Here is a 27,799-nt window from a genome sequence, read left to right as displayed (position 1 = left end):
TTTGTATTTTTTTTCCAACTTTAAAGTTGGAATTTCCAACTTTAATCTTGGAATTTCCAACTTTAAGGTTGATTTTTCCAACTTTTAAGTTGGAATTTCCAACTTTAATCTTGGAATTTCCAACTTTAAAGTTGGAAAAATCAACTTTAAAGTTGATTTTAATTGTATTTATATATTTAGATAGATATATACTATGATTTTTTGTTCAGTGTGAATTAGGCTTTACTCATAAAAAGAATGGGGGAGCTCATTCGCTTTCAAGAAGAACTCAATATAATAATACAACAACTCGAACTCACTGGAAATAATAGAACATGTTATTATTATAATTTCAATTTTATTTTCTGAATTCCATGAAAACAATAACTATGTCATAATCAATATATATATGTGTATAAAAGGTTGCTTGATTGTATCATATACATATAAAATAAATTTTTAAAAAACCTCAATAAATAAAAGAATTAAAAGGATTAAGCCTAATGAAGCATAGTACTGAAAAACATTTAGGAAAGTGATTATATGTAAACAATAATCTATTCTGCAATTTTCAACGAAGAATTTTCAGTTAACACATACATATACGATAGTATGTGCATGATAATCTTGAACAATGAATAAATATGTTGAATTGAATTCCAAGATTAAAGTTGGAAATTAAGTTTGGAAATTCCAATATAAAAGTTGGAAATTCCAAGATTAAAGTTGGAAATTCCAACTTTAAAGTTGGAATTTAAAAAAATAAATAAATATGTAGTGGCACTAATACGCTTCCGTAATCTATAGCAAATCGATTGCTGTACATTTATTAAATGCTCTGTACGTCGCACTCGGCGGTGCATTCATGAGCTACAACAGACTCCTCCTATTTTACGCACGCATGTCTGTAGTAGCTAGAGCATGTCCGGTTGAAGGCAGTTACAGTACAGCAGAAGAACTTCAGGATTTGACAACATCATGGCGCTGCGAATTCTGAGGAGAACTTTAAACGGTATGTAAAATTCAGAAATTTTCTGTGATGCTATTTTATTTACTTTATATAAGGTAATGCACACAGAATTAATGTCGGCAACGCTGACCTACATAGCTGTAGCCTTTGCCGAGCATTATCTTGGTAGTGTGCTGTGTATTGACTTATTTTTTCTCCCCGAAATTGGGTTAGTAACCGAACGTTCTTCGAATTAGCATTCAGTCAACGTGATAATGTGAATATGCAAGCTCTCCGTAAACCGACCCCATTGGTACATTACCAGTCGGCCTTGAGAGTAGTTTACGTCACAATATTTACTTTAAATATTAAAAGGGACATTCGAAGAAAAAAAATAAGAAAAGAGATAAAATTAACATTATGAAATGCAATTTGCTTTTTACCCCCTCCCCCACAATTAATAATTGAAATTTGCCTGCCACACCTGACCAGTAGGTAACTGACCTACACACAAATCAATGCTCAATCAGTCACTGACCCCTCTCACCCTTGTTTGGAGGCATCTTAATCATTGCATGTGCAGTATATGCATATCTAGATTGAGAGGGGGGGGGGGGGGAGTATGGACCACCTCTCCCCCTTTGGAAGTTTCTGACAACTTTATATTAAATTTGGACAATGGACAGCTAGCTATGACCCGGGCAATACTGGTTTAAACCGGGATTTAATGTACAAATGACTGCCCAGTGTCCATGTTTCAGTATTCCAATATCCAACTGTTAAAGAACCCCCCTCACATGAACACATGGAACTTTCAGCAGACAATAGTCTACATCGTAAAAAACCACAAGTTTTATTTATCCCTTCTTTTATCACAGAAGTTCACCTTTTTACCAACCATTTTGTCCTCTGACATTTATCCTTGACACCTGAGTGTCATGCATGCTCAACTTGGTGATGTTTATGAAATATGAATGATGATTATGATAAAAATAGACACTCTCTCTCTCTCTCTCTCTCTCTCTCTCTCTCTCTCTTGAATGCTTGAATGCTTGAATTCATTTTCTATTTTTAATTTTTGTTTCACCCAAACTGTGGAAATTACTGACTTAGCCTTTAATGAATTTTTGTTTCGATAACATTTTGAAGATGCATTTCTGTTTTAATATAACAATAAGATGTATTAAACAAATGAATACCTAGGTGACGTAGGTGATCTTTTGCTCTTTGGTTGAAATTCAAACCTTGAGTTGTTCTTGAGAGGCAGTTAAATCCATATAAGTGAGCTAAAACTTTGTTATGTTTCACAGTGTATAGAGTGTCTTTCTACTATCTAGTTAAACTGAATTATCAGATATCAGAGGTTTGCACTTAAAATGTATTAAAGTTATAAAGATAAGATGCAAGCACATGTATCAAAGCATACATGAAAGCATGGGTACACATATTGATTACCAGTATTTGAGCACAGAATATTCAGGGATAGTTTCTAGTATTTAGCTCATTTAAAATGCATCAGCTGGACAGGTGTAAATTGTTTTCTTCAAGTACTGCAGATATTCAATTACAATGACTAATAATTTTATTAAAAATTATCATTATATTTTATTATTTCAGGGAGGCACTGTGGATGTCTATACAGTACCATACCAGATATGCCCCCAGCTGGCATCACCCCCCAGAAATATACGGTAACACCCACTCAGCCCCCCCCCCCCCCCTTTCTGAAAAGAAATATAACACTGAGATAGCTTGCTCCATTTAAGCTCATCTTACCCGTTTCCCATTTTAATATTGACCATTGAACATCTTTTAAAGCAACATGAGCTGCAATTTTCATTTTGAATTTTTTTTAAAGAAAATGTTATTTTCCACTAAAATGAAAAAAAAATATCATAGCTTTTAAATTTTTGTTAGCCATATTTTTGTAGGAGAAGCCTTAATTGGAACAAAATTGAACTATTGTCGTCCTGTACAAAAATTGATATGCCATATATTTCTTAGAAGAGATATCTTTCTTTTGACGAAAATTAATGATTTATCCAAATCTTATTTATCATAAAAGTTTAAGTTACATGCAGACTTATCATGTTAACAGGTTTTTGCACAAATAAAATTTTAAAAATACAGCTCATATTGCTTTAAAGATGGCATAGGTTAAAAAAAGGGCTAAAAATGGACTTAAGGTGTAAGATACACTAAAAGAAGCATATATGATCTTAGAAAGTAGAGAGGAAGTTAAGTTTGTGTACCATTATTGATCTTCTAAAATTCATTATTATGGATTTTATACTATTACATGTTAATACTTGCACTAAGGTGGTTGAACAATACACTCCGGTAGTTGTTTATTTGTGGTCTGGCTGTATCCTTGAGGTAGGATGTTAATTATGATTTTAACAATGCAATTGGTCTGTAAATATAGTGAAACATGTCTGATCTGCCTAAGATAGTGTAAATTTTTCACTGAATTTGACAACATCCAACCTGTAGTCTATTTTGCAAAAATCCTGTCAGTTTCAGCGGCTATAGATTTTGACCAATCTATAATCGGGGCGTGTAGATTTCATTCTGGCTGTTTCTATAGAGCTATGAATCAACTATAATTTTCCATAAGAAATAGAGGAAATAATACTGGGTAGATGTAAATATATATATATGTATATTGGACAAATGGATAGTATGACTTAGTGGAATACAATAGATGAACAACTTCACTTGATGTACTACATTGTTCCTGGAAAGCATTTTGTTAATATATTTCTAATAATTTTTTTATCACATCTAAAAACATTCTTAACCACATGCTCTGTGCTCTGATTGAGTGACTTTTTGCACAATTGATTGCGATTACTGGTGTTGCTCTTTGCAGTGTAAACTCAACATATAGTGTATAGGCTGACAAAATCCCTTACTGCCCTTACATGTTACTGTTGTGTATTGATATGAAGCATTTTGTGCTTTTGTAGGGCATTTCCTATGATGAGGCCATGAAGGTTAGAAAAGCTAACCTGACTCCTGGGCTTTTGACCTACTACAAGAACCCAATCATGATCGTTCAGGGGCATATGCAGTGGTTGTGGGATTCCAGTGGGAAGAGATACTTGGATTTGTTTGGGGGAATTGTAACAGTTAGTGTTGGCCACTGTCATCCGTAAGTAATGTCTGTACTGTGCTCTTATTTAGTGATATGAAAGTTATTCGTAGGTCATCTCTAAACTATTACAGATATAAGTAGGGCCCTACTCTGCTGATGCACTATAGTGATCAGTCTGTCCATCTGTCAGGTCTGTATTTAGTTCAATAATTTCCTTTGTAGGAAGCATGTTTCCTTTCATGTTGGTTAAGCTGGATCTGAACCAACCCCTGGATCAAAAGACAGTTGATAAAAACCTCTCTGTGTAAAATCCTTGTCTGCAACACAATCTCTCCCCAGAGGCATAATGTAACAGCTGTCTATAAGAATATTTGCAGGAAATTTTGATTTGATAATTTTTTCTTTCTGAGAGTTATGCCCCTTTCATTCAATTATTTGTTGTAAATTATGCATACTTTCCCCCTCAATGTGTAGCATTGTCAAGTAATTTTTGAAGGTGGGTTGAAATAGTTTTCCGGAACATTCATGCAATAAAAGTTTTATTATACCAAACAACATATGATTATACAAAATGTGTTGAATTCTTATAATTTTCGACTTGTCGTAAGCAATAATGTCGTGATTGTTAGTTTTTTTTTTTCTTATTGTCTCTCCTGTCTTTCATAGATTCAAATCAGATGTAGTAAAATTGGCTTTTGTGGCATAAAGGGAATTTAAATGATTAAATTGAAAACTGTTGGTAACCTCAGCTTTGCGTTGATTGACAATGGATTTTCTTGGGAGTGTCAATTTCAACTGTTACGTACCTCCCAAACTGGCACTATTTATATATTGAGTGTAAATTTATCGTTGGTTTCAGGAAGGTGACAGAAAGAGCAAAGAAACAAATGGATAACTTGTGGCATACAACAAACATCTATCTCCACCCTACCATTCATCAATATGCTGAAAAACTGGCTGCTAAACTACCTGGAAATCTAAAGGTACTGAAAGAGAAATGGAAGGTTAAAATTGAATATGTCAAAGAAAAGTTTATGTGGTGTCATACATTTTAAGCTATGGGAATCAAAAATGAATTAAATTCTCTCAAGATGTGTAGATCTCAAAAGAGGTAGCATTGTGTGCAGAGCTTTTCGTAAAGATATTTTAAAACTTAGATGTCAAGTTGTCAACTGAATTACCTGTACGTAATTACATGTAAGTTGAACACAATATCTCGACACCTCCAATGAAAGATTCATGTTATCTGTAGATTAGTTAGAACCATTTTAACAAGAGCTTGGACTTTGGGTAGTTGGTGTCAAACAGCAATGTGACGTGGGCTGTCTATTTCATTGCTTGCCACTCAGCCATTGCTCTTTGAAATCCACAAGATTTGTCTGGCTTTTGAGCTATTAAAGACTACGCAATCGGTGCATATTTCAATCGAAACCAGCGTCACTTCAAATTGACGCAAGAAATAGAGAGTAACGTCCTACTGAAAGTCCAAGGCCTTGTTAAAATGGTTCTATAGTACTTGTTGATATGTTGCTTGCTTTTCCTTGGCAGTGATGACATACATACTGGTATTTATTGGAAGAAGCTGCTTTCATCGTTCTGTGTAAAACACATGCTTGAAATCTCGTAAATTGCCTTTTTATGCTAATTGAGTTAGCAAATTAGTAATTAAATTTTAATTTTTAGTTATCATAGTTCTAGCCTTAAACTTTATGTTAATTCAAGTCAAATTTAGACAATTGTTGAGAGTCATTGACTGTTGGATAAATTTTTATTAATTGATTAGGTTTTTTTTCCAGGTTGTTTATTTCACCAACAGTGGCTCGGAAGCCAATGACTTGGCTGTACTAATGGCCAGACTTCACACTGGAGTGTTTGATATAATATCACTCAGGCAAGTATTAAAGAACTCTATATGATAAAGTTTACTATTAACAATTAACAGCTAGATTCTTCATGTTTATTTATAAGTTTCTGTAAGATGATGTTTACTCAGAATGAAAAAAAAAATTCACAGATGATATGATAATGAAAAACTATTTATTGTGTTTCATAGACCTTTGATTGTAGTGTTTTTTTTTTACTTTCAAAAAGTAGGTTAAATACTTACTTTTTTAGTTAATGGCCATGAAATATTTTTTTTTAAAAATTAATTAAAATTTAAGTAGATCCAGTGTTCTGTGACGTCACACTTTTTTGTAAAACTTTGAATTCTTTAAAAATTGTGCAAGATAGTTTTTTTTATTTTATGTGAATATAATCACATGGATGTAATTAGAACTATTGGTAGGTTAAAGATATTTTCGCACTTAATTTTATACTAAATTTCCAAATTTTTATATATTTTATCTATGCAAAGGGGAAATAACTCTTTTTCTAACTTTTCTCTCAGTTGTATGTCTAAATGCTATAGTTTTTCTGATTAATCTTAAAATATTTTTGTAATTTTAGTTTTCTGATAAGTTGACATTAAAATTAAACAAGAAAAACAAATTTCTGCCAACAAGATTTTACTTTTAACAGAAAAAAATACATTTTTCTAATGCTAAAATATGCTTTAGTTTATGTTTATCTGGCATCTCAAAAAGTGTGATGACATGTATATTTTTTCTAACAATTGATGACATTTAAGTCTATTAAGTCGAAATCAGTGCGGTTTTTCAACTTTCCTCAGAGAATTTTACGAGTATGGAGCTACCTTAATTCCCTAAAATTTCACACTATGATTGAGATTTCCTTAATTGTGAAATAATACAAATAATTAAACTCTTTTAAAAATGAAATGTATTTTATGAATGTCAGTGACACTTAATAGATACAAAGCATCAAGTTTTTAGTAACAATTTTTTTTTTAAATTCCAGTCTGAATTTCCTGTATCAATTTTCAAATCCCCACCCATTTTTGATGCAATTTAACAAAAAAAATGAATGATGATAACGCTGAAACATTTAAAGTATTAAACTACCTATATCAACATTATTCTGCCTGGCATAAAATTTATAGCGGGATAATGATCATAATTTTGAGATATTGTGTCTAAGGCCAGCATTTTTTTATTTTTAGGTTTACAAACCCGCCGCTCGGTTTTCTGAGTTTTTAGAAAAAAAATAAAATTACAAAAAAGATCTTTTTTTTCTCCCCGACAGCAAATTTTTTCAAGTAGGAAAAGTGTATCGTCATTGTTATCACAGAGGCATAAAATCTGCTCTTTTTGTGTGACGATAGCCTAAAAATTTCTTACGCATCTTTTTCTCGTGCTACATTCTTCAGAGAAGCTTCTACAAACACTCTGCTGTAAGTTTCATACTTTGAAGTTTTACTTGACCAGTGGCTAGACGAGATAGTCACGCCTCACTAAACATGGCTTCGATAGTTACCTGTGCAGCTGTTTTCAAGTACATCACTGTAAAATGATTCCCTTTCTTTTTGTGTTGAATTGGCATATGTATTCATTGGCTTTTTAGAAAAAAAATTTTACAGAGAGAGAGAGAGAGATAGAGATATTCTGCAGTAACTATTCTCATGAACACATTTTAAAGTGACCTGCCTAGTGAATTAAAAAAAAAATCATATTATTGTTTGTGCATTTTCCGTTATTTTCAATTAAAATTTACCATTACATAATTAATTGCATAGTTGTACTTTGTACATGGAAATTCAACAGGATAAAATACATGCACACATATAGTTGCAGTGATTTTATAGAGTCTGTTCACATTCACAATGTTATGTTTGAGTTTTCTCACATATAAACACCCAAACCAATTTTGTAAAAAAAAAATGTGAGAGATCAATGAAGTTGAATATTTTTTAACTGCAGAAAACATGAAAGTAATAAATATTTTGTATATTAATAATTATATACTAGTATCATACAGGAGAAAACATTATTACTTTATGTACATAAAATTTAGGTTGTTTTTTTTAAAATGAAATGTTGACATGTCCGACAATAGTTTGACTCATGTGACTGGTAACTTTGAATCTTGGGCTAGTAACTTTGTGGCCAAATTTTGTAATTGCACACCCCTGACATTGCTATATGTACATGTAATATCAAAGCTGTATGTCTAATGTTCTATTGTACTATTTCAGAGATATGTTACACAGATGACATACTTTTCACATGCTACACTTGATGCAGTTACACACCACTATCATGAAGTTGTCATTCATTATATTAATATTAGAATAAAGATGATGTCATAAAAGGTTTTTTTTCTCCTACAGAACTTTACAATTTTGTGGTTCGTAAACCTAAAAGTAAAAAAATTGTAGGTCAAAAGAGATTTTTATTTTTTTTTTATTTCCTCCTCCTACGGAACTTTATCATTTTGTGGTTCGTAAACCTAAAAATAAAAAAATGCTGGCCTAAAGGTTTTGAAGCATTTTTTAATTATTTTTGCACTGCTTGCCATATGCATGCAATTATATTAATGAATAAGTTAGATAAAACCAACAGAAATATATAATGGAAAATTATAGTCACTAACCAAATCCTAATTTTAACTTTATTATAATAATTATATTGTAGATTCCTAATTAAACGTGAGGAATAAAAATTCGCGTAATATCGCGAGAAGCACATCTCACGAATTTTAAAATCTCGCGTCTTTTTTCCAGACATAAGTAAACTACATGAATCTATGATAAATATTCAGCATTCACAATCTGATGGAAAATGGTTGAATCGCAGAATTAAGTACTCGCGTAAAATAAGGAATCTACAGTAGTTCCAGCGGTAAACACAAAATCTGATAAATTTAGGCAAAATTTCCTCAGTTTTACAATAGGTCCATTTGTATTTAAGTGTAATTCCATCTTATTACTATAGTAAAAATATCAAATGTTATGTTGATAATAATGTATATTTAAATTCGTTTCGTGTAAAGAACTAATTTTACTTATGACAATGTACTTTATAACAATTCGAATTTGACAATTCAAACCCAGATGAGTAAATAACAAAAATTTTCCACATTAAAAAATCCCCTTGCAATTAAGTAATGAGCAGCAAGGTCAAGCTTGAAATAGATGTGAGATTTTGATCAGATAATTTCGAATTTCATTGGGATATTTTATGAGGCATTCAAAGTTTTACTGTGATAGATATTGATCAATTAAGGGATTTTGGACTATGAATTCAAAATGCTGATAAATGGAGTTTTTAAAAAAGTTTTCTCTATGTTTTTGCATTTAAAATAAATATTTTCAATCCAACTTTAAATACATCATACATGTAACTAAAATATGAAATGAATATAGAGTACTGAAATATAGTTGCATTGACGCATTCAGAATTACAAACATTGCAAGTACCAATATTTTAAAAATTAACAAAACAAACAGTATATTTCTAAATCTAATTGTAATAAATGTTTTCCTGTTCTGGTTTTATGTTTTATAGATACATCTTAATCTAGGGATTTGTGTTTTGATTGACTATGATCGCTAAGAGATATTTGCTAATACTTTGCCTTTTTTTCGATGTTGAATTGAATAGGCTTGAATGGACACCAGGCTAAATGCCTATGTAAGTCCTCTCTTCTGATGTTTGTGTAATCATGTTGAAAACTTCATGATCAGTTTAGTGTTGATTTTCGCATTAACATTAAGTATTTATACATGTATACGGTCCATTTGTGTGAAAACTTAGTTCAGAAGATAGATGTTTAGATTTCATAAATGGGTGACTTTGCTTTCAACAGAAATTCTGAAAAAATTGTCACCTAAATTATTTTTATATACACTACCCTCCACAGATAAGTATTCATTCTGTATTTTTAATGCCCCGGCCAGCAATGAAATGGCCAGGGCATATAGTATTACCCTGTTCTGTCATTCCATACTTTCATAATTCTGCCCTTCTGTCATTCCATCATCATTCACTTTCCAATCAATATCTCAACAACTGTTGCACACATTCAACTCAAATTTCATATATGGATGTGTCATAGATATATTCAGATGGTTCTGGTCTGATGATTTTTGAAAGAGTTATGCCTCTTCAACTTTGAAAAAAAAGAGAGAAAATCTCAGTTTTCGCTCTTTAACTTCTGAAGGGATACATATATAAAGCTAATGTTTCATATGTAGGATATTTTAAAAGAAAAATACAGGTCGAGTTTGAATTTGGCTCCAGTCGGATGATTTTTTGACAGAGTTAAGCCTCTTGAACTTAAAAGAAAATGAGTAATTTTTAGGGATTTATAACTTATTCTGCAATCAAACAAATGTTGTACAGGGGCAACAGATTTTTATCTCCACTAAAGGGTAACCTTAACAATGATGGATATTTAGATACATTAATTCAGCTCATCTTCTTGGATATAGCAACAACTTTGTTTTCCAAGATGATGGCACCACATGCCACAGGGCAAATGCAGTGAAACCTGACCGAATATGCATTGTCTTGAGTGGCCAGTGGCCACCATGAAGTTCAGGCCCCACAGTCACCAAAATTTTCATATCACTCAACTCAGTCCTCAACTCAAATCCTTAATAGAAAAGTGCATAAATTGACTTGAGGAAAGTTGGTGAGGCTGGGGCCAGATCTCAATTCCTTAGAAATCTATGGAGGGATCTTGGGGTTGCAGTAAAAAATTAAGATTTAATCATAATCTAAAGGATCAGGAGCAAGCTATGGTAAATGAATAGAGTCAAATTCCAGTTACAAAAATGTCAGCTGCTACCGGTAATTTGAAGTATGCCCAACCAAACAAGTAGTCATATGCTCCAAAGTTGGATTACAGAAAGTGAAGAATATAACGAATTAAATCAATTCACGAATAGGTTTATTCATGACACATGTATACAAGTCCACATCATGCTCTTACGCACGCACACATCATCAGCATGCCTATTTTCCCGTGCTCAATCCCCGGATGATACTCTCAAACCATACACACAAAGAACCATAACTCTTACTCAAATCATACTCATACATTCATACACAAACAGTTACTTCCCTTAGATCATATAAATATACTACAATACCCCCCTTTGCAAGATTTAACTATTATACTGAAAAACATATTAATGTTAATACTGTCCAATATTTCTGAAAAAGATTCACAATTTTTTTTCATTTAGTAATGAGTCACAGTCCATTATAAACATTTTACAAAATTTACAAAGACAGTCACAGTTCACAGTCCATGATACAAATAATTTCACACGGAAACACACGGACACGGATCACATTTTAAAGTCCTTAAAACGTTGCGGAACTGTCTTTACACGGGTTGACCTTCTCAAGGTTCCCTCACAGAAGGCTGTCCTTCATCACCTGTATCAGTGGATACAATGATCGGTTCACTGTAAGTCTCTGGAATATCGGACACATCACTTTCGGAAGTTCCCGGTTCTTGATACTTTTTCACAAACTCGCTATTCCTCTTCAATGTGACTCCTTCTGGTGATTCAACAACACAGCTGTTTCCAGTTTTCTGTACCAAAGTATATGGCTCTGCATGGTACGGAGTGTCCATTTTGTCTTTGACTGCTTTCTTCAAAAGGACTGAATCTCCAGGCTCTAAGTCGCAATCCACTGCACCACGTTTCTCATCAACATATAGCTTGTTTCTGTACTTTGAATACACATCCTTATCTCGCATTTCTTCATCAAACACATTTTCTTGTAGATTCTCTACTTGTGGTAATTTTGTCCTCAGTTTACGGCGGAACATCAATTCTGCAGGTGACACCCCAGTTGTACTGTGTGGAGTTGTTCGATATGCAAACAAGTATTTCCGGATTTCTTTCTTCCAATCCTTAGATTCTGCTTGTGCAATTCTAATCCTTTTCATCAATGACCGGTTTTGACGTTCAACTTCCCCGTTTGCAGCCGGATGTAATGGTGTAACTGCTCTGTGTTTGATGCAGTTATCTGTCAAATAATCCTCAAATAACTTAGACTTGAATTGTGGTCCATTATCAGATGTAATTTGATATGGAATTCCGTGTCTACAAAACATTCCCTCTAGAGCATCAATGATTTTCTCACTTGTAATGTCTTTGGTAATTTCAATTTCATAATAACGGCTGAAGTAGTCCACTACAACTAACACATATTGTCCTGATGTTAATGGTCCCAGTAAGTCAATTGCCAACTCTTGCCACGGTCCCGTCGGTAAAGGTGTTGGACTGATTGGCTCCGGTTTTGGATATGCACTAGTAATCTGACATCCATGACATGATTTCACGTACTTTTCACTTCTTTGTCCATACCAGGCCACCAAACTTTCGTCCTAAGTTGTTGTTTTGTCCCAACAATGCCCAAGTGCCCCTGGTGTGCTAACTGAACACACTGTTTTCTCAGACTTCTCGGAATCACAATCCTAGATCCACGTAACACAAGGTATCCAATAGAACAAAATTCATCTCTGAATGGAAAATAGTCAACACACGATTTTTCCCATTCCCCTTCTTTAATGAATCTACGAATTCTGACAAGTTCTTCGTCCCTCTTTGAAACTTCTTCTACTTCTCGAGTAGACAATGCATGAGGCGTAGCTTCCCTCGCTATAAATTTCACATATTGTTCAGTCTCCACAGAGTTACTGTTTTCCACAGGTTTGTTTTCCACCAAACGTGACAATGCATCTGCAATATTCTGATGTCCAGGTAAGTAACGCACTTTGAAATTGTATGCCATAAGTTTCAACAACCAGCGTTCAATTCGTGCATTTGGTCGAGATTTTCTTCCATAAAGAACTTCTAATGGCTTGTGATCTGTAATCAGCTCAAACTCTACACCATACAAGTAAATATGGAACTTCTCACATGCCCACACAACTGCCAGAGCTTCTTTCTCTGTTGTCGAATAATTGCGTTCTGCCACGGACAATGTACGGCTTGCATAACAGATGACTCTCGTTTCACCTTTGTGCACTTGAAGTAAGACTGCTCCAAGGCCTACATTGCTAGCATCTGTCACTAACTGTGTTTTTTCTGCATCTAACCTGTAGTGTCCTAAAGTTTCCACATTTGACAAACAACGTTTCAACGTATCAAAACTCTTCTTCTGTTCACGTCCCCATACGAAGTTCACATTCTTCTTTGTCAATCTCCTCAGCGGTTCTGACACAGTCGCTAGGTTTGGTATATATCGTGCACTAAAGTTTACAAGTCCAAGGAAACTTTTCACTTCAGATCCACTTGTTGGCTCTTTTGCATCCAGTAATGACTTGATCCTGTCACTTGTTGGCCCAATACCATTCTTAGACATCACATGACCCATGAATGTTATTTTGTTCATGCTAAATTCACACTTTGCTTGGTTCAGTGTAAGTCCTTTTTCTTTAATTCTCTGCAATGCTTTACAAAGTCTTTTATCATGTTCTGCTTTGTCACGCCCATGGATCACAATATCATCTGAAATGTTTTGTACTCCCTCACAATCATGAAATACTTGTGAAATCACTTGCTGATATTTTTCTGGTGCTGATGAAATACCAAACATCAGTCTTTTATATCTATACAGGCCTTTGTATGTTACAAATGTAGTTATCTCCCTTGAAGATTCCTCCAACTCAATCTGATGGTATCCACTTCTAAGGTCCAACTTGCTAAACACTTCACTACCATTCACATTGTAGAGTATTTCTTCCACAGTCGGAATAGGGTGTCTTTCACGAATAATCGCAGCATTGGCTTGTCTCATGTCGACACACAATCTGATGTCACCATTGGATTTCGGTACAATAATGACTGGACTGACCCAAGGTGTAGGAGAATTCACTTTCTCAATGATATCCTGAGATTCAAGGTCATCAAGTTGCTCTCCAACTTTCTCTCTCAAACTGTATGGAATCCTGTACATAGCTTGGGCAACAGGTTTTACGTCCTGATCAATATGCAGCTTTAACTTAAAGTTTTTCAGCTTTCCTATTCCTTGGAAACACTCTGGGTATTCACGAACAATGTCAAATGATTGTACACTGTTGACACCAAGTTTAAGAACTCCTAGATTCGTAGCGGTATCTTTGCCTAGCAGTGCTGGTCCTTTTCCATTCAACACATAGAATTCTTCTTCACTACCATTGCCTGTTTCCTCGATCAAGGTATGTGTTCGAAATTTTCCTAACAATTTCAGTGGTTCTGTAGAACTATATGCATAGAGTTTCTTCTCACACTTTTCAGAATAACATTTTAGGCGTTTCTTCTTGAGAACTTCCCACAGTTCTTTGTCTATAATATTGGCTGATGCACCACTATCAATAACGAATTCCACTGGATGTCCTCCAAGACTGACCGTAACTTTGTCTGACGACTTGTCCGATGTCTTCAGAATAAATGCAAACACATCTGAATCCGATTCCGACTCTACTGTATGAATCTGTCCTCCTCTCTGAGATTTCTGTGCCATACGTTTTCCTTGTTTTGGCTTCGTTAAGCAGCAGCTCATGAAGTGTCCCACATTTCCACATTTCCTGCATTCCTTATCTTTTGCCGGACATAATGGATCTCTGGCTAAGTGTCCTTCTCGTCCACAACGAAAACACTTATTTCCATACTTTCTGTTCTCAAATCTACCAGTACGTCTTGGTTTCTCTGTTTTAGGCCCACGTCCATGAATTTTATTTATTGATGCCACTAATTCGGTATCCATATGTCTTGCCTGTGCCTCTGTCATTTCAAATGTCGCAGCTATTGTCCTCAACTGTTCCAGTGTTAAGTCTTTTCCTTTCTCTAACAACTTAGCTCTGATTTTATGAGACCTGCACTTTTCAATCACCTGATCCCGAATTTGCTCATCCTGATTTGCAAAATCACAATATACTGCTTGCTGTCTAAGTTTCGTTATAAACTGTTCTACAGTTTCTTTATCACTTTGTGTTATCTTACGAAATACGTACCGTTCATATGGAACATTCACTTTGTTTTCAAAATGTTTATTTAACGTTTTGACAGCCACGGTATACACACTATCTTCTTGCTCTGCACGGACTTCATTCAGCGTATAATAAATATCCTGAACTTCTGGTCCTGCACAATGTAACAGTAAAGCTTTTCTTTGTTCAGGGTTACTCACCCCCTTTCCAACCGCAAAAAGTTCGAAACTTCTATGCCACCGTTTCCAAGACTGATTTAACTGTGACGGTTCTGCGTTTGGGTCGAACTTCTGAACACCATTCAGTTCAATAAGCGAAGCCATTGTATAGGCTAAATTCTCCTCGTCGCCAGTGAAGAATATAACGAATTAAATCAATTCACGAATAGGTTTATTCATGACACATGTATACAAGTCCACATCATGCTCTCACGCACGCACACATCATCAGCATGCCTATTTTCCCGTGCTCAATCCCCGGATGATACTCTCAAACCATACACACAAAGAACCATAACTCTTACTCAAATCATACTCATACATTCATACACAAACAGTTACTTCCCTTAGATCATATAAATATACTACAGAAAGTACATTAAAACTCGGTTATAGCGAAGTCCTAGGGACCAATGGAATTACTTCGTTATATCCGTAATTAGTTATACATGTATCCGTATAACGAATTCGTAATAATATCTATAGCAAAATCGCTATGTATATGTTTTCTTTCACCAGACTATAATTTTTACTAATTGAGGCTTAAAATAAAATCCATTACTTTGATACTTTTATTTTGTTATAAAGGTGTTAAATTTCGTTAATATTCACCTCTACGGGAGTCAAAATCAGTTCACTATATCCGTAAATTCGTTATATCAGAATTCGTTATAACTAAAATTTTGACATGATTTGTTAAGAATTTTACCAGGGACTCCAAAAAACTTCACTGTATACGAAAATTCGCTTTATTGGTGTTTGTACTAAATGAGTTTTACTGTAGTCATTTGAGACTTTGGTTTAATTATGAAAAGTGGAATTGACAATTGAATATACAATTGCCCTTTTTTTTGATACACACATTTTTGTAAAAATAAACTTGTGATACTGGTAGTCTGATTTTGTCATGTATTTTCTCATTTGTTATAATTTGATTATGAGATATTTGAAATTTGCTTCAAATTTGTGCATGGTTCCATGCAATTAAAAATTTAAAAAAAAAAACCCAAAACACATTTTTACTTCTTATTCATGGAGGGTAATGTATGCTTATATATATATATATTTTGATTTTGCTTCATATAACAAATGCATTGCAGAAAATGTAATGGAGAGTCAAAACATTATTATGCACAAATACTTCTTTAACCAATCATTTCTTGAAACTAAGATTGTGAATTTGATCATCAATTTATCGAGATTGTGAGTTGTTTTAAATTTGGGGTGTTTGTTAAATGTTTTTGCAGGAACGCTTATCACGGAGCGAGCCCTTACCTGATGGGTCTTACAGCACTGTCTACCTGGAGGTTTAATGTTCCCACAGGATTCGGCATTCACCAGGTGTGTATATAGTCATCATGATTTAATTTGGGCAAGCATCTTCTGTTGTATGTAAGGGATTTGCTTCCCTGACAGTTTCCATATTTCAATCATTAAAGATGTTTAAGATTATTGATAATCATGTCATTTGAATGATCAAAATTGCCTGAAATCCATACATTGGGATATCGATGTAATATAAAAATATAAAAGGTACCGGTATATGAGTGATATTTTGGCTATGCAGACATACAGCAAATGTGTACTTCATGTGGTGATAAATTATAAGGAGTTAAAAAATGTGGAGATGGTCATGCTTACATGTGTCTATTTTTTGGGGGCCTGTAGTCCATGAATCCTGACCCTTACAGAGGACCCTGGGGAGGTGCCAACTGCAGGGACTCTCCCTCACAGGTATGACAAAGTCACTATCTTTTTCTCAGTTTCCTTTAATTTTCCCTTCATTTACCGTAAAATGTGTCTATATTAATTGTGCTTGGTCTCATGCATTGAAGATCACATTGGTCAAGAATTTTTAAAAAAAATTATACTTTCATACAATATTGTATCAATATGGCTTGGTCATTTCACTCGCGGTATCTCATGATTTTTTGCACAGTTTCACACCTGGCTTGTTTTGTCACTCTGCATCCAATGATTTTTATTTGCACATTTTCACACCTGGCTTGTTTTGCTACTCTCTGCATCCTATGATTTTCACTCTGTTTCACACCTGGCCCATTTCTTGTTTTGCAGACCCTGAGGTCCTGTGACTGTGGGGCAGGAGAATGCCAGGCAGGGGTCAAGTATGCAGACCAGCTGGAGGACGTACTCAGATTTTCAATGCCAAAGGACAAGTGTGGGGCATTCTTTGCAGAGTCCATTCAGGTACATATTTCATTTTAATATTAATGTAATTATGTTCTTAAAGCATTATGAGCTGTTTTTTGTAGAATTGTATTTTGCAGCAAAAACCTGCTAGAATGATAAAGCTGCATGTAACTTAAAATTTAATGATAAATAAGATTTAAAAAAAAATAATTTTTGACAGAAGAAAGATTTCTCTTCTAAGGAATATATAGCAAATCAATTTTTGTACAGAACATCAATAATTCAATTTTGCTTCACTTTAGGCTTCTTTACAGCTTTTCCCACAAAAATATGGCTAACAGAAATTTAAAAACCATAATATTTTTTGTCATTTTTGTAGAAAATAACATTTTCATAGAAAGAAATTTCAGCATAAAAAATTGCAACTCATATTGCTTTAAAAGTAAAACTTTCTAATAATTATACGATATTGAAGTTTTATTCCTAATTTATTTTGAATTGGTTATTTTATTTTAAATGCAGATATTGGTGTCTGATTCATTCATGAAACATTAAAAAAAATCATGCAAGAAATGTTTACATGTCATATGAAATACTTTTCTCATATAGCAGTATGAACAATGATGAGACAGAATATATTAAAGAGAAAGTTTGAATTGTTTCGTGTATACACATAAGCATGTACATGTACATATATCTCTATAGGGAGTAGGAGGAACAACCCAGTTTCCCAAGAACTTCCTGAGGAAGGCATTTGATATTGTCAGAGCAAAGGGTGGAATTTGCATTTCAGATGAGGTACTTTTATTGTCCTATTGCGGAGTTCTATAAATTCTATGTCAATGGATTACCATAAAGTCTTGTGTATAGTTTGCACCTGTGTATAATACGCACTCCCTAGGTTGGGCATGAAATGCTGAAAAAATCCGCAGTTCCTATTTATAATATGCAACCAAAAAACGAAGAAATTTTTATTTGAGATTTTTGAAACATCCCCAGTGTGTGTGTGTTGATAATGTATTCCATTTAAGTGTTTAAAAAGTAATTATTTACATTCCAAATATTTTTTGCATGTAAAGTGTGTGGAAAGATACTGCAGTTATAAGACCGTAACACACACGGGGTACTCAAAGGTTTAACTGATGAGTTTTATTATAACGTCACAAACGTTGAACGCTGTAAAATGCAACGTCACAAGCAAGAATCAAAATTCACGCTTGTGGCTGTTACAGTGGCTCTTCCATTAATTTGAACTTACCCTTAGGATACAACAGAAATTATGACGTATAAATCACATTTGCAGACAAGGCAAGAAGTTAAAAAAATGTAAATATAAGCATTGAATCATTATTTTTTTAAAGATATTTAAACAATAAAATGCTTTCTTGGGGGATTCATTCGGGATATCATATGAAGGTAGCGACATGCAGAAAAAATACATCACCGGTGTTAGCAGGTTATGTAATTTTTTTCTGCAATGATCGCTACCTTCATAACCCGCATGAATCATCAAAGAAAGCATTTTATTATTTATATTGACATCTTTCTTTTAACTAATTAATAAATTGATTATGAAAAGTTAGTAAAATTCACTAAATTACTGTTAATGTACATAAGTACGCTAGCTAAAAGAAACAGCCAAATCGTCTCCTGTGAGACTTTGAGTCTGACATCATCATGATTATTTTGTGCAGTCCGTGATTATTCCTAGGTTGCTGGTGGCTTCGACCAATCGATAAACAGGGCGTGTTGATTTTATTCCTGTCAGTATCTTGTCAGTTTCAGCTGTTGTAGATTTCGACCAATCGATAAACGGGGCGTGTAGATTTCGGTCTGGCTGTTTCTATAGGGCTATGAATTAACTATGTTTCCGTAAGAAATAGAGGAAATAATATTTAGTAGATGTAAATATAGTCTCATAACTGCAGCCGTGTATGCATACAAATTTTCATAACGCGCTAATGCGCGTTACTCAATTTGTATGCACACACCGCTGCAGCTATGAGACTATATCTTTCAAAAAATAATGATTCAATGCTTAGTTATGTCTGCAGATCAAATTTTGGCTAAAAAAAAGTGTTTGTTTTATTTACATAAGACTTAATCATAATGTCTGAATCTTAAAGTTGGTCCAAAGACTGAGAACAGACTTTTTAAGTGAAGATTTTAAATAAGTAACTTCAAAAATAATTTTAAAAATGAAACAATTTATGCATCCAGTGGTTGTAATTTTGAATTATACATACTTAGAACTTTACAAACAATTTTGTTAAGAATAAAATATAATGAATCTTAAATATGACTTAAGATGGTTCCCAGTTTATTGTCTAAGGACTAGGGCTGTGTTCTCGGCAAAAATGCTTTAGTTAGTTTGCAGGATTTCTTTGTTATTAGGTTCAGACAGGGTTTGGCAGGTTAGGTGACCACTTCTGGGGATTTGAAAGCCATGGAGTTACTCCAGACATTGGTGAGTATGTGTGTACACACACTAAAACTGCTTGTAGTTAGTAAAACATCTCTTTTATACAGATATGATAACCAGATGAGCACCTTTCAATGAGGTTTTGGAATAAACGCAAAGCCAATTTTTTTTTTTCTGTCTTTGATGAATGCTAATAACTGTTAGATGTGAGAAAAGATTTGTTTTGTTTTTTAGTGACAATGGCTAAAGGTATTGGAAATGGTTTCCCCTTGGCAGCTGTAGTAACTACACCTGAGATTGCCTTATCCATGGCCAAAGCCCTACACTTCAACACTTATGGAGGGAACCCATTGGCCTGTGCTGTAGGATCGGCTGTGTTAGATGTAGGCAGTCTTATTCTTATGTTATATTTTTAAAATTTTGAGAACAAAAGAAAGGGAACCCCTCTTTTATATCTTAAAGATCAATCATGTTAGGGAACATACTGTGAATCTTTATGCCAAAAATTACCATGAATCAATTGTTTTTGCTTTAACACATATAAGGTTTAAAGGAAAAATCAAGGTCAGAATGTCAAGAGAGAGAGAAAATTAGATACTGAATTATGATTTGAATTTCAGATGTATGTAGATTGAAATAGTAAATTATAGATGAATTATTTCAAAACGCAGGTAATTGAAGAAGAGAAAATTCAAGAAAATGCAGAAAAAACTGGAACCCATTTTATTTTGGAACTTAGGAAATTGATGGATGAATTTGAGACAATTGGAGATGTTAGAGGGAAAGGCTTAATGATTGGAGTGGAGCTTGTCAAAAACAGGGTAAGACCAGGGTCTGTTGGTTCCCTGCTACAATTACTGAGTGATGATTTTGTCAAATCAAACGCAATAACAAGTGCCAGTGTATACGAGTACCTTCCTTAACCATTCTATGCTCAATGACTAGAGGAAAACTTTGTCGCTTTATTACTGTAAATTCCGTATTTTACGCCAGTGCTTCCGCTATTTTGTATCATATCACAAGAATATAAGATTGCGAGAGCAATTTTTTTGTTATAATTTCCTATAGCTCAAAACTGTCAGAAAAATGAAAAACAAGATTTTTGAAATATGTGAGGGTTGCTTCTCTCACGTTATATTAGGAATATACAGTATTTGCACATTTACTGCGGTACTCAGGTTTGATATTGCATCTAAGAAAGATGCTTCACTATCTTCCGTGTAAAGTTGTAGACATTGAAAGTGAAAAATAAAAATTATGTTCGATCCTATAAAAATGAAATTGCTGTAAAAGTATTGAATGAATATTACTTTGGATTTTTTGTTCTTTTTGGTTTTCAGGAAAGTATCGAACCATTGCCTGTTGAAGATGTCAACAAAGTCTGGGAACACATGAGAGATTATGGTATTCTAGTTGGAAAAGGAGGAATATTTGGAAATGTAAGGAGGTCCTTTTGATCGTTTGAAAGCATAATTTAATATTCTCAGAGATGTAGCAATTAATTCAGATTAATTACCACTAAAACACACTTATTCTCTGTTGTCTTCTTGTACAGGTTCTTCGAATTAAACCACCCATGTGTATCACCAAGGCTGATGTGGATTTCACCATTGCTGTTCTCAAGGATGCTTTAAGAACATGCCTGTAGCTACATGTATGAGTCAAGGCAGATGCTAGGGTAGATGATGACTAGTGTATATGTTTGAAAGAATTACACATGTATATGTATGAAAAGATTAAGTATATACCTTGTGAAAATGGTAGTTTTCTGATGTTGAAACAAGTTGCAAGAACAGAAAAAAAATTTTGAACATGTATGAAATTCCTTGCACAAAATGATGCATAATTTTGTTAGCAGTCGTTTTTACGTTGAGAAAGTTTTTGTTAAAAAAAAGGTTTTAATATCAACTGTGATTACTCATGAACAAATTTTTTTGTATACCTTTAATCATTATTTTCCAAAACAACTGTTAAAATAAACAGATGTCATACCGGTATATTACAGGCCAGGAACTACCGATGATCATGCACTACCGGTACTTATGGCTTTTATATTCACGACAATTCCAAATGTGGCTTGCATGTTTGCAGATTAAACATTTAGATTTTTAAAAAAAATTATAGTTATTAACCCCTACATATCCATGTTGATTCATATGTTGAAAGCCATTTACATTGTGATATAGTGTACAATTTATCATTAAATTAAATTGAAATATTCTCTACACAGCTGTACTGGTGACAGACTTATTTTAGCAGTTATATAATAGACTTGCCTTGCTAGCCAAAGTCAAAGAAAATCTGATGTACTCTTTTAAGAAAACAAAATACAAGTGAAATGTTTTAAACAACACATGTTTATGAACTGTTCAAACTTTCATATTATATATCCTAGGATATATTTTAGGTAAGCAAAAATTTTTTTTACAAATTTTGGTTTTATTGAAGTCGACTAACTTTGGCCACAAAGGTGCTTATTACCAGGATGACTTTAGGATAGTATGCTAGAGCAACTCTTTGGCTTATATCTCTCTATGCTCGAGTGGGTTCTGGATATATTAATAAACAGGGTATAACCATGAAATTTGACATTCAGTGCTTCATTGTGTATAGATTAATTATGATTAAAAAGTGGAGGATGCTCAGGGCATTTGGATGGTTAACGCACTGCTTCTTTCGACTAACTATATACATGTATAATATTATCAGATCTGAACATCTTGTCATCAGACATGTTGTTTATAGTATATTTATATCCAAATAAATTTCAAAGCATTGTTGTTTTGGGTCATTTATGAAATATATTTAAATCAATTTCAGTAGATATATGTAGAATACTTAAAGTCTTATCTGGACATTATGGATCTTGTTTATTTCTCTAGTATTTCTTCTCGTAAGCTTAAGGATGGTTTCACTATCCATCATACTATATAGTATACTACTGCACCCTTGACCACTTTTTTCCTCTCAGTTGTCCCCTATTGTCTGACTATAAGAAAACTTGTGGACATTTGTTATTGCAAAGCACATTGGTTCTATTCAAAATTGCTCTCTAGCTTAATTCAAGAGTGAGTGCGGAATCAAGAAAATTTTAGCTTTAAAATAACGAAGTTGATAACTGTCCATAAACTTCTTTTCTTTAAGCACTGGGCTGATCTAAAGAAAACATAGCATAAAGCATCCTTATGGAAATGGGAAAACTATATTGTTATTAAAAAAATATGAAGTCAAACCTATGTACAAATAGGAGGTAACTGAAAAAAATGTTAATTGTCTTGGGGGGGGGGGGGGATTGCGTTAAACTATGACACCCTCCTCTGATAAAAAATGTTGTCCCAGGAAAGGTTCAAAGTTCAGCTTAGATATATGGGGAGAAATCTTTTAAAATTCGCTCAAGAACTGTAGTGCTACAATTTGTGGTACTACTATACAAGCACCATGGAATTCCAAACTGTTAACTCAAGCGAGCGACGAGGACCATGGGCCTCAAATTTCAAAGTAATGCTAATTGTAAACTACAAATTAAGTTCACAAAAACTTTAACAAGCGACAAAAGAAAATTTTATTACATAACTAGATGTCCGTGACATATGAAATGCATTTGACGAAAGATCAAAGCCCTCTTTGTGTCTGATGGTAGTTAGTACGAAAAAGAAAAGCAGTTGACTTCGATTTTTAATTTGAAAAAAAAATCATGATATGAATTGTTTAAAAAAAATCTTAATAACAATATTCTAATTTTTTTTAGCTACATGTACATGTATTTCATGAGTGCGGTGCGTGTTTTTTGTTTTAAGATTAAGACAATCCAACTTGTGACATATTAGGAAGAAAATTAAAACCTTGTTTGATTAATCATCATATTTTTCCTATCCGTTCTTCTAACAACTCCACTAGAGCGTGTCCGTGGCACCGTTCAGGGTGACACCAGCACCCTAACACTTTACCCCTCAGTTCCTCCAAAGACCCATACAAAGTACGTCCGTTTTCGCGTATTTCTTGGTTCGTTTTCACGTACTCCTTATACATTCGAACACGCTCCTCTCTCCCGTCATACATTTTAGCTGTGAACGGATTCCCCCACTTGCTCCCCGTAGCTCCCCTGACGTAGTGCGCCATGTCCCTACCTATGTACACGTGGTTTGGGTCTCTCAGCCAATCTTCCAGGTCTTTGAAGCCCATTTTATTTAAATTGAACTTTCTTATGTTCACAACTGTCGTTTTCCCTAGACGATCCGCAGCCATCTTCAGTGCTTCTAATACAATAAAGAAAATAAAGAGAAAGATGACATTCAGTGGAAACTCTTCTCTTATATGACCAAAGTGTTTCGGGTTCGTACTATCAGTTATAACTGGCATTGATGTACTGTACTTTGAAACATTATCGAGGCTGGATGCTTAATAATTATTCATCAGATCTACCTAAAATATTAAAATAGGAATTTTTTGCCATATACTTTATTTTTTATTTAGTAAAGAGAAACCTAAATATTTCAGGTGTAAATGTTTCCTATACCATATGTAGTTTAAATCTAAAATGCTCTTTAATTAATCACAATTGGATATATGCACCCTCCCCCCCCCCAAAAAAAAAAAAAATCCGTAATAAAATATAGTTCACCTTACATTTCGAAAATAACGCACATGTTCTGACATTTGATAAGTACATCTGAACACGCATATAGAATGTAATGTATAAGACTATCTATCGGAGTATACATACATGTAATTCGTTTTACGAAAGAGTTCACTTACCCAAGGCCTTTGTTTTGTATGTCTTCAAAGCTTTTGTAAAAATCAAACAATATAACTGTATTTCATACCCTTTCTTAATACATGTCTAAAAATTCACATGTTTTTGTTTGGATTAATAATGAATTTGAAAAATTTGTCACTATTAATTTCTATGCATCACACAGCATGTATATTCAAAGATATTGTATGCACAACTTATGTTTGAACGTCCACATATGACCTTCACTTTTTTGTGACCTCAACCTCCGACCTTTCATTTCACCAAATGCGAAATCTCTAAAATCGGTAGCCAGCCGAACAGAGGGAGAGACAGATGGACGAACTGACGGACAAATACATGTACTTACTATATGTAATGACTTTTGGAATAGCTGCACTGGCGTATAAGACAGAGACATAAAAAGTTCTTGTTTTATTTCGATTTTTTTTTAATCATAAAAACAATATATGGTACAATGTGCCGTGTAGTTAACATGTAAATATAAAAAAGTTATCCCTCTATAATATCTGTATAGTCCACTATTACATATCAATATCATATCAATATCTGAAAAGTTTTATCAATAAATCATAAACACGTCCATAGTATACAAGTATATGTACATTTTTCTGGTTAAGGTAAATCGTATGAAGTTAATGATATAAAGAACTAAATATTTTTATCTTGATTTTCAGTAGATATTGGTATTCTCTAATATTGATATATATTTTTAACTCGACTAAGTTAAAAAAAACCCTAAGCTAATAATATCACGAGAGACACAAGATATAAAGATTATACTGTATATTGTTCATTCTTTACCAAGATCTACATTTTAAATGGATGCACGTAAATTCAGTTATACAGTATATATATTGATCTTGTTTGCCATTCAATAATTTTGATACTGGCATTTCGTTATGCATGCATAGCATTATTAATTTATGACAAACAGAAAGAAGTTGCGAGTTTTGTTTTTTTTTAAACGAAATGACAATTCGTCATTTTACTTTCCGTTCCTCTAACAACTCCACTAGAGCGTGTCCGTGGCACCGTTCAGGGTGACACCAGCACCCTAACACTTTACCCCTCAGTTCCTCCAAAGACTCATACAAAGTACGCCCGTTTTCGCGTATTTCTTGGTTCGTTTTCACGTACTCCTTATACATTCGAACACACTCCTCTCTTCCGTACTTTTTGGCATTGAACGGATTCCCCCATTTGCTCCCCGTAGCTCCCCTGACGTAGTGCGTCATGTTCCTACCTATGTACACGTGGTTTGGGTCTCTCAGCCAATCTTCCAGGTCTTTGAAGCCCATTTTGTTTAAATTGAACTTTCTTATGTTCACAACTGTTGCGTTTCCTAAACGATCCGCAGCCATCTTGATTTCTACTCATACATAAAAAAAATCCGCCCCATGTTTAATTTTTCACTCAAACCAAAGGTACATGAGGAATATACTGTAAACCAACTTTTATTCGCGACGATTTTATTTCGCGATTTACCCCCGATAAGCTGGTTTGCGAGGACTAATGTTCGCGACCAAGCCTTCTCCAGACCTGTGTTTTTATAACAAACGTACGACAACGAATGGTTTGCGGCGATAAATATTCGCGACGACGATCGACGTCCTCGCGAAAATTTCTCGCACGCGAATAGAAGTTGGTTCACAGTAAATAGTATAGTTTCATCATTTATCAGAGGTACATTATACTAAATTGAATATACTTTTTCAATACTGGAAAGTTTATAGTTGACGGAAACGGGTAAATAATAATATATTTAAAATACTAAAAAATGATAGCGAATGATAGTAAATAATGTTGATAAAGAAAAATGTACACTTTTGAATGAACTTGATTTTAATATTAGAGAGAAAAAAAAAAGAAAAAGATTTAAAATGTACAATGTGTGATTGGACTAGCATTGGGGATGAATTCCATTATATTTTAGAATGTACATATTTTGCAAACGATAGAGAAATGTTTTTGACTGAGAGATAGTATGAAAACCCAAATATTATAAGATTTAACGAGCTGATGAATACTAGTATCTTATGATGTAGTAAAACTAAAAACATTGTAAAAATTTAAGAAGAGAATTTTCAAAGTCTGCTTGTGATGTGGTTTTTCAAAGTCTTCTCTCCCTTAAAAAAAACTATACAACCTGTATTGTACTACTCAATTTTAATTTATTTTAATGTTCTTATCTTCATTACTACTACTGTACTTGTGATCCTTGTCTGTTCTTTTTTTTTTTTTTTTTTTTTTTTTTTGGTGTGTTCATTTGTATTTTCTAATGTTGAACCTCAAATACCAGTGAACTGGTCTTGGGTGAATAAAGAATTAGATTGAATTTAAGTAAGTTCATAGAACTTGATAACATTTGGAGACACAACGTACTTACCATTTAGGTATTTATTTTTGTTTAAATTACAATATTAGCTCTTTACATTTTAGAATATGATCAAATTCATCAGCAATTACGTCAGAAACTACAAACTCAACGTGGTGTTCTCCACCCGTAGACGGCGCATGATTTAGTTATAATCGCTGGCCTTTTGAGGAGTCATTGAATTCACTTAATCATTTTTCAATGATTTGATCTTTATTGTTACTTTTGTCCCACAACTGCTGAAATCTACTGTACCTTTACAATTGCAATATTTTGTGAAGACCAGATATTAGAGAACACACACATCGAACACTTTTCATATATAATTTCTATAATCCAAGAGTAGCTCACGTTTCATTAAACAAAATTAACTTTTGAGTATAGTAATACAGAAGCAATTCGTCATGTATCGAATAGTTAATTTTCAATCGGTTTTTTTTTTTGGAAAATGATCATATTAAAAAAAAACAATCCCCCCACCCAATAACTGACAGGCCTTCACTGCAATTTGATGATTGATTTAATCATCAGAATGTATTTCTAGTAAATATCGATTAATCAGAAAATGGGAGAGTGTCACCCCCTCCGCCTCCCACTTTATACTTAAACTATGTTAGAAGATAATAATTGACCAACACTTTTTTTTACTTGATTGTAGAAATATTAAAATTCATGATATGCATATTGTAATATAGTCTGTGACTCGGAGATTTATCACGGTATATTACATGTACAGTAACTTAGTGTAGACCAAATAAAATAAAATAAAATTAATATAATATAATCTTGTATAGAATCATTGCCTTACCACAGTACTTTCATTCACTCTGTCTTCTTAGTAAATCACACCTGTTTTCTCCTATTGTTATTTATATCCAATCAGGATATTTCACAACAACTTGCAAGTTGCAAATGTTCACGTATCAATCTATAAATATGAAAAAGATTAAAATATATTAGGGTTAAAAAATAATAACCTCTCATGTTTAACATCTCTCTATTTAATAAAAAGGATAAAAA

At 33.5% G+C, this 27,799-nt stretch overlaps 2 protein-coding genes across 2 annotated transcripts; one reads left to right on the top strand and one right to left on the bottom strand.

The window, feature by feature from the left end:
* The first annotated feature begins 825 nt into the window (after positions 1–825).
* LOC128188489 (alanine--glyoxylate aminotransferase 2, mitochondrial-like) lies at positions 826–22,429 on the top strand. Its single transcript, XM_052859572.1, has 14 exons — positions 826–991; positions 2,546–2,619; positions 3,898–4,082; positions 4,885–5,008; positions 5,822–5,916; positions 16,324–16,417; positions 16,745–16,810; positions 17,153–17,284; positions 17,933–18,025; positions 19,622–19,694; positions 19,884–20,032; positions 20,321–20,470; positions 20,990–21,088; positions 21,205–22,429. The coding sequence occupies exons 1-14, from the start codon at positions 958–960 to the stop codon at positions 21,295–21,297; spliced, it is 1,461 nt and encodes a 486-aa protein (XP_052715532.1). The 5' UTR covers positions 826–957; the 3' UTR covers positions 21,298–22,429.
* Positions 22,430–23,173: 744 nt separating this feature from the next.
* Positions 23,174–27,717, bottom strand: LOC128188243 (uncharacterized). The gene is made up of 2 exons (XM_052859178.1): positions 27,588–27,717; positions 23,174–23,905 (listed from the first exon to the last, which is right to left on the bottom strand). Exon 2 carries the CDS (start codon positions 23,892–23,894, stop codon positions 23,508–23,510), a length of 387 nt encoding a protein of 128 aa, XP_052715138.1. The 5' UTR covers positions 23,895–23,905; positions 27,588–27,717; the 3' UTR covers positions 23,174–23,507.
* Between the last annotated feature and the right edge of the window lie 82 nt (positions 27,718–27,799).

Source organism: Crassostrea angulata, chromosome 6 (assembly GCF_025612915.1).
Source record: "Crassostrea angulata isolate pt1a10 chromosome 6, ASM2561291v2, whole genome shotgun sequence".
In the NCBI taxonomy this organism is placed as follows: Eukaryota; Metazoa; Mollusca; class Bivalvia; order Ostreida; family Ostreidae; genus Magallana; species Magallana angulata.
The sequence above is the reverse complement of the archived record's forward strand: the minus strand, read 5'-3'. Positions and strand labels throughout refer to the sequence as shown.

Excerpts from the sequence above, each read along its gene's own strand:
- LOC128188489 (XM_052859572.1), top strand. The coding sequence starts at position 958 with ATGGCGCTGCGAATTCTGAGGAGAACTTTAAACG. Across the intron at positions 16,811-17,152 it reads GCAGGGACTCTCCCTCACAG|ACCCTGAGGTCCTGTGACTG; the intron begins GTATGACAAAGT and ends CTTGTTTTGCAG. Across the intron at positions 21,089-21,204 it reads AAGGAGGAATATTTGGAAAT|GTTCTTCGAATTAAACCACC; the intron begins GTAAGGAGGTCC and ends CTTCTTGTACAG.
- LOC128188243 (XM_052859178.1), bottom strand. The coding sequence starts at position 23,894 with ATGGCTGCGGATCGTCTAGGGAAAACGACAGTTGTGAACATAAGAAAG.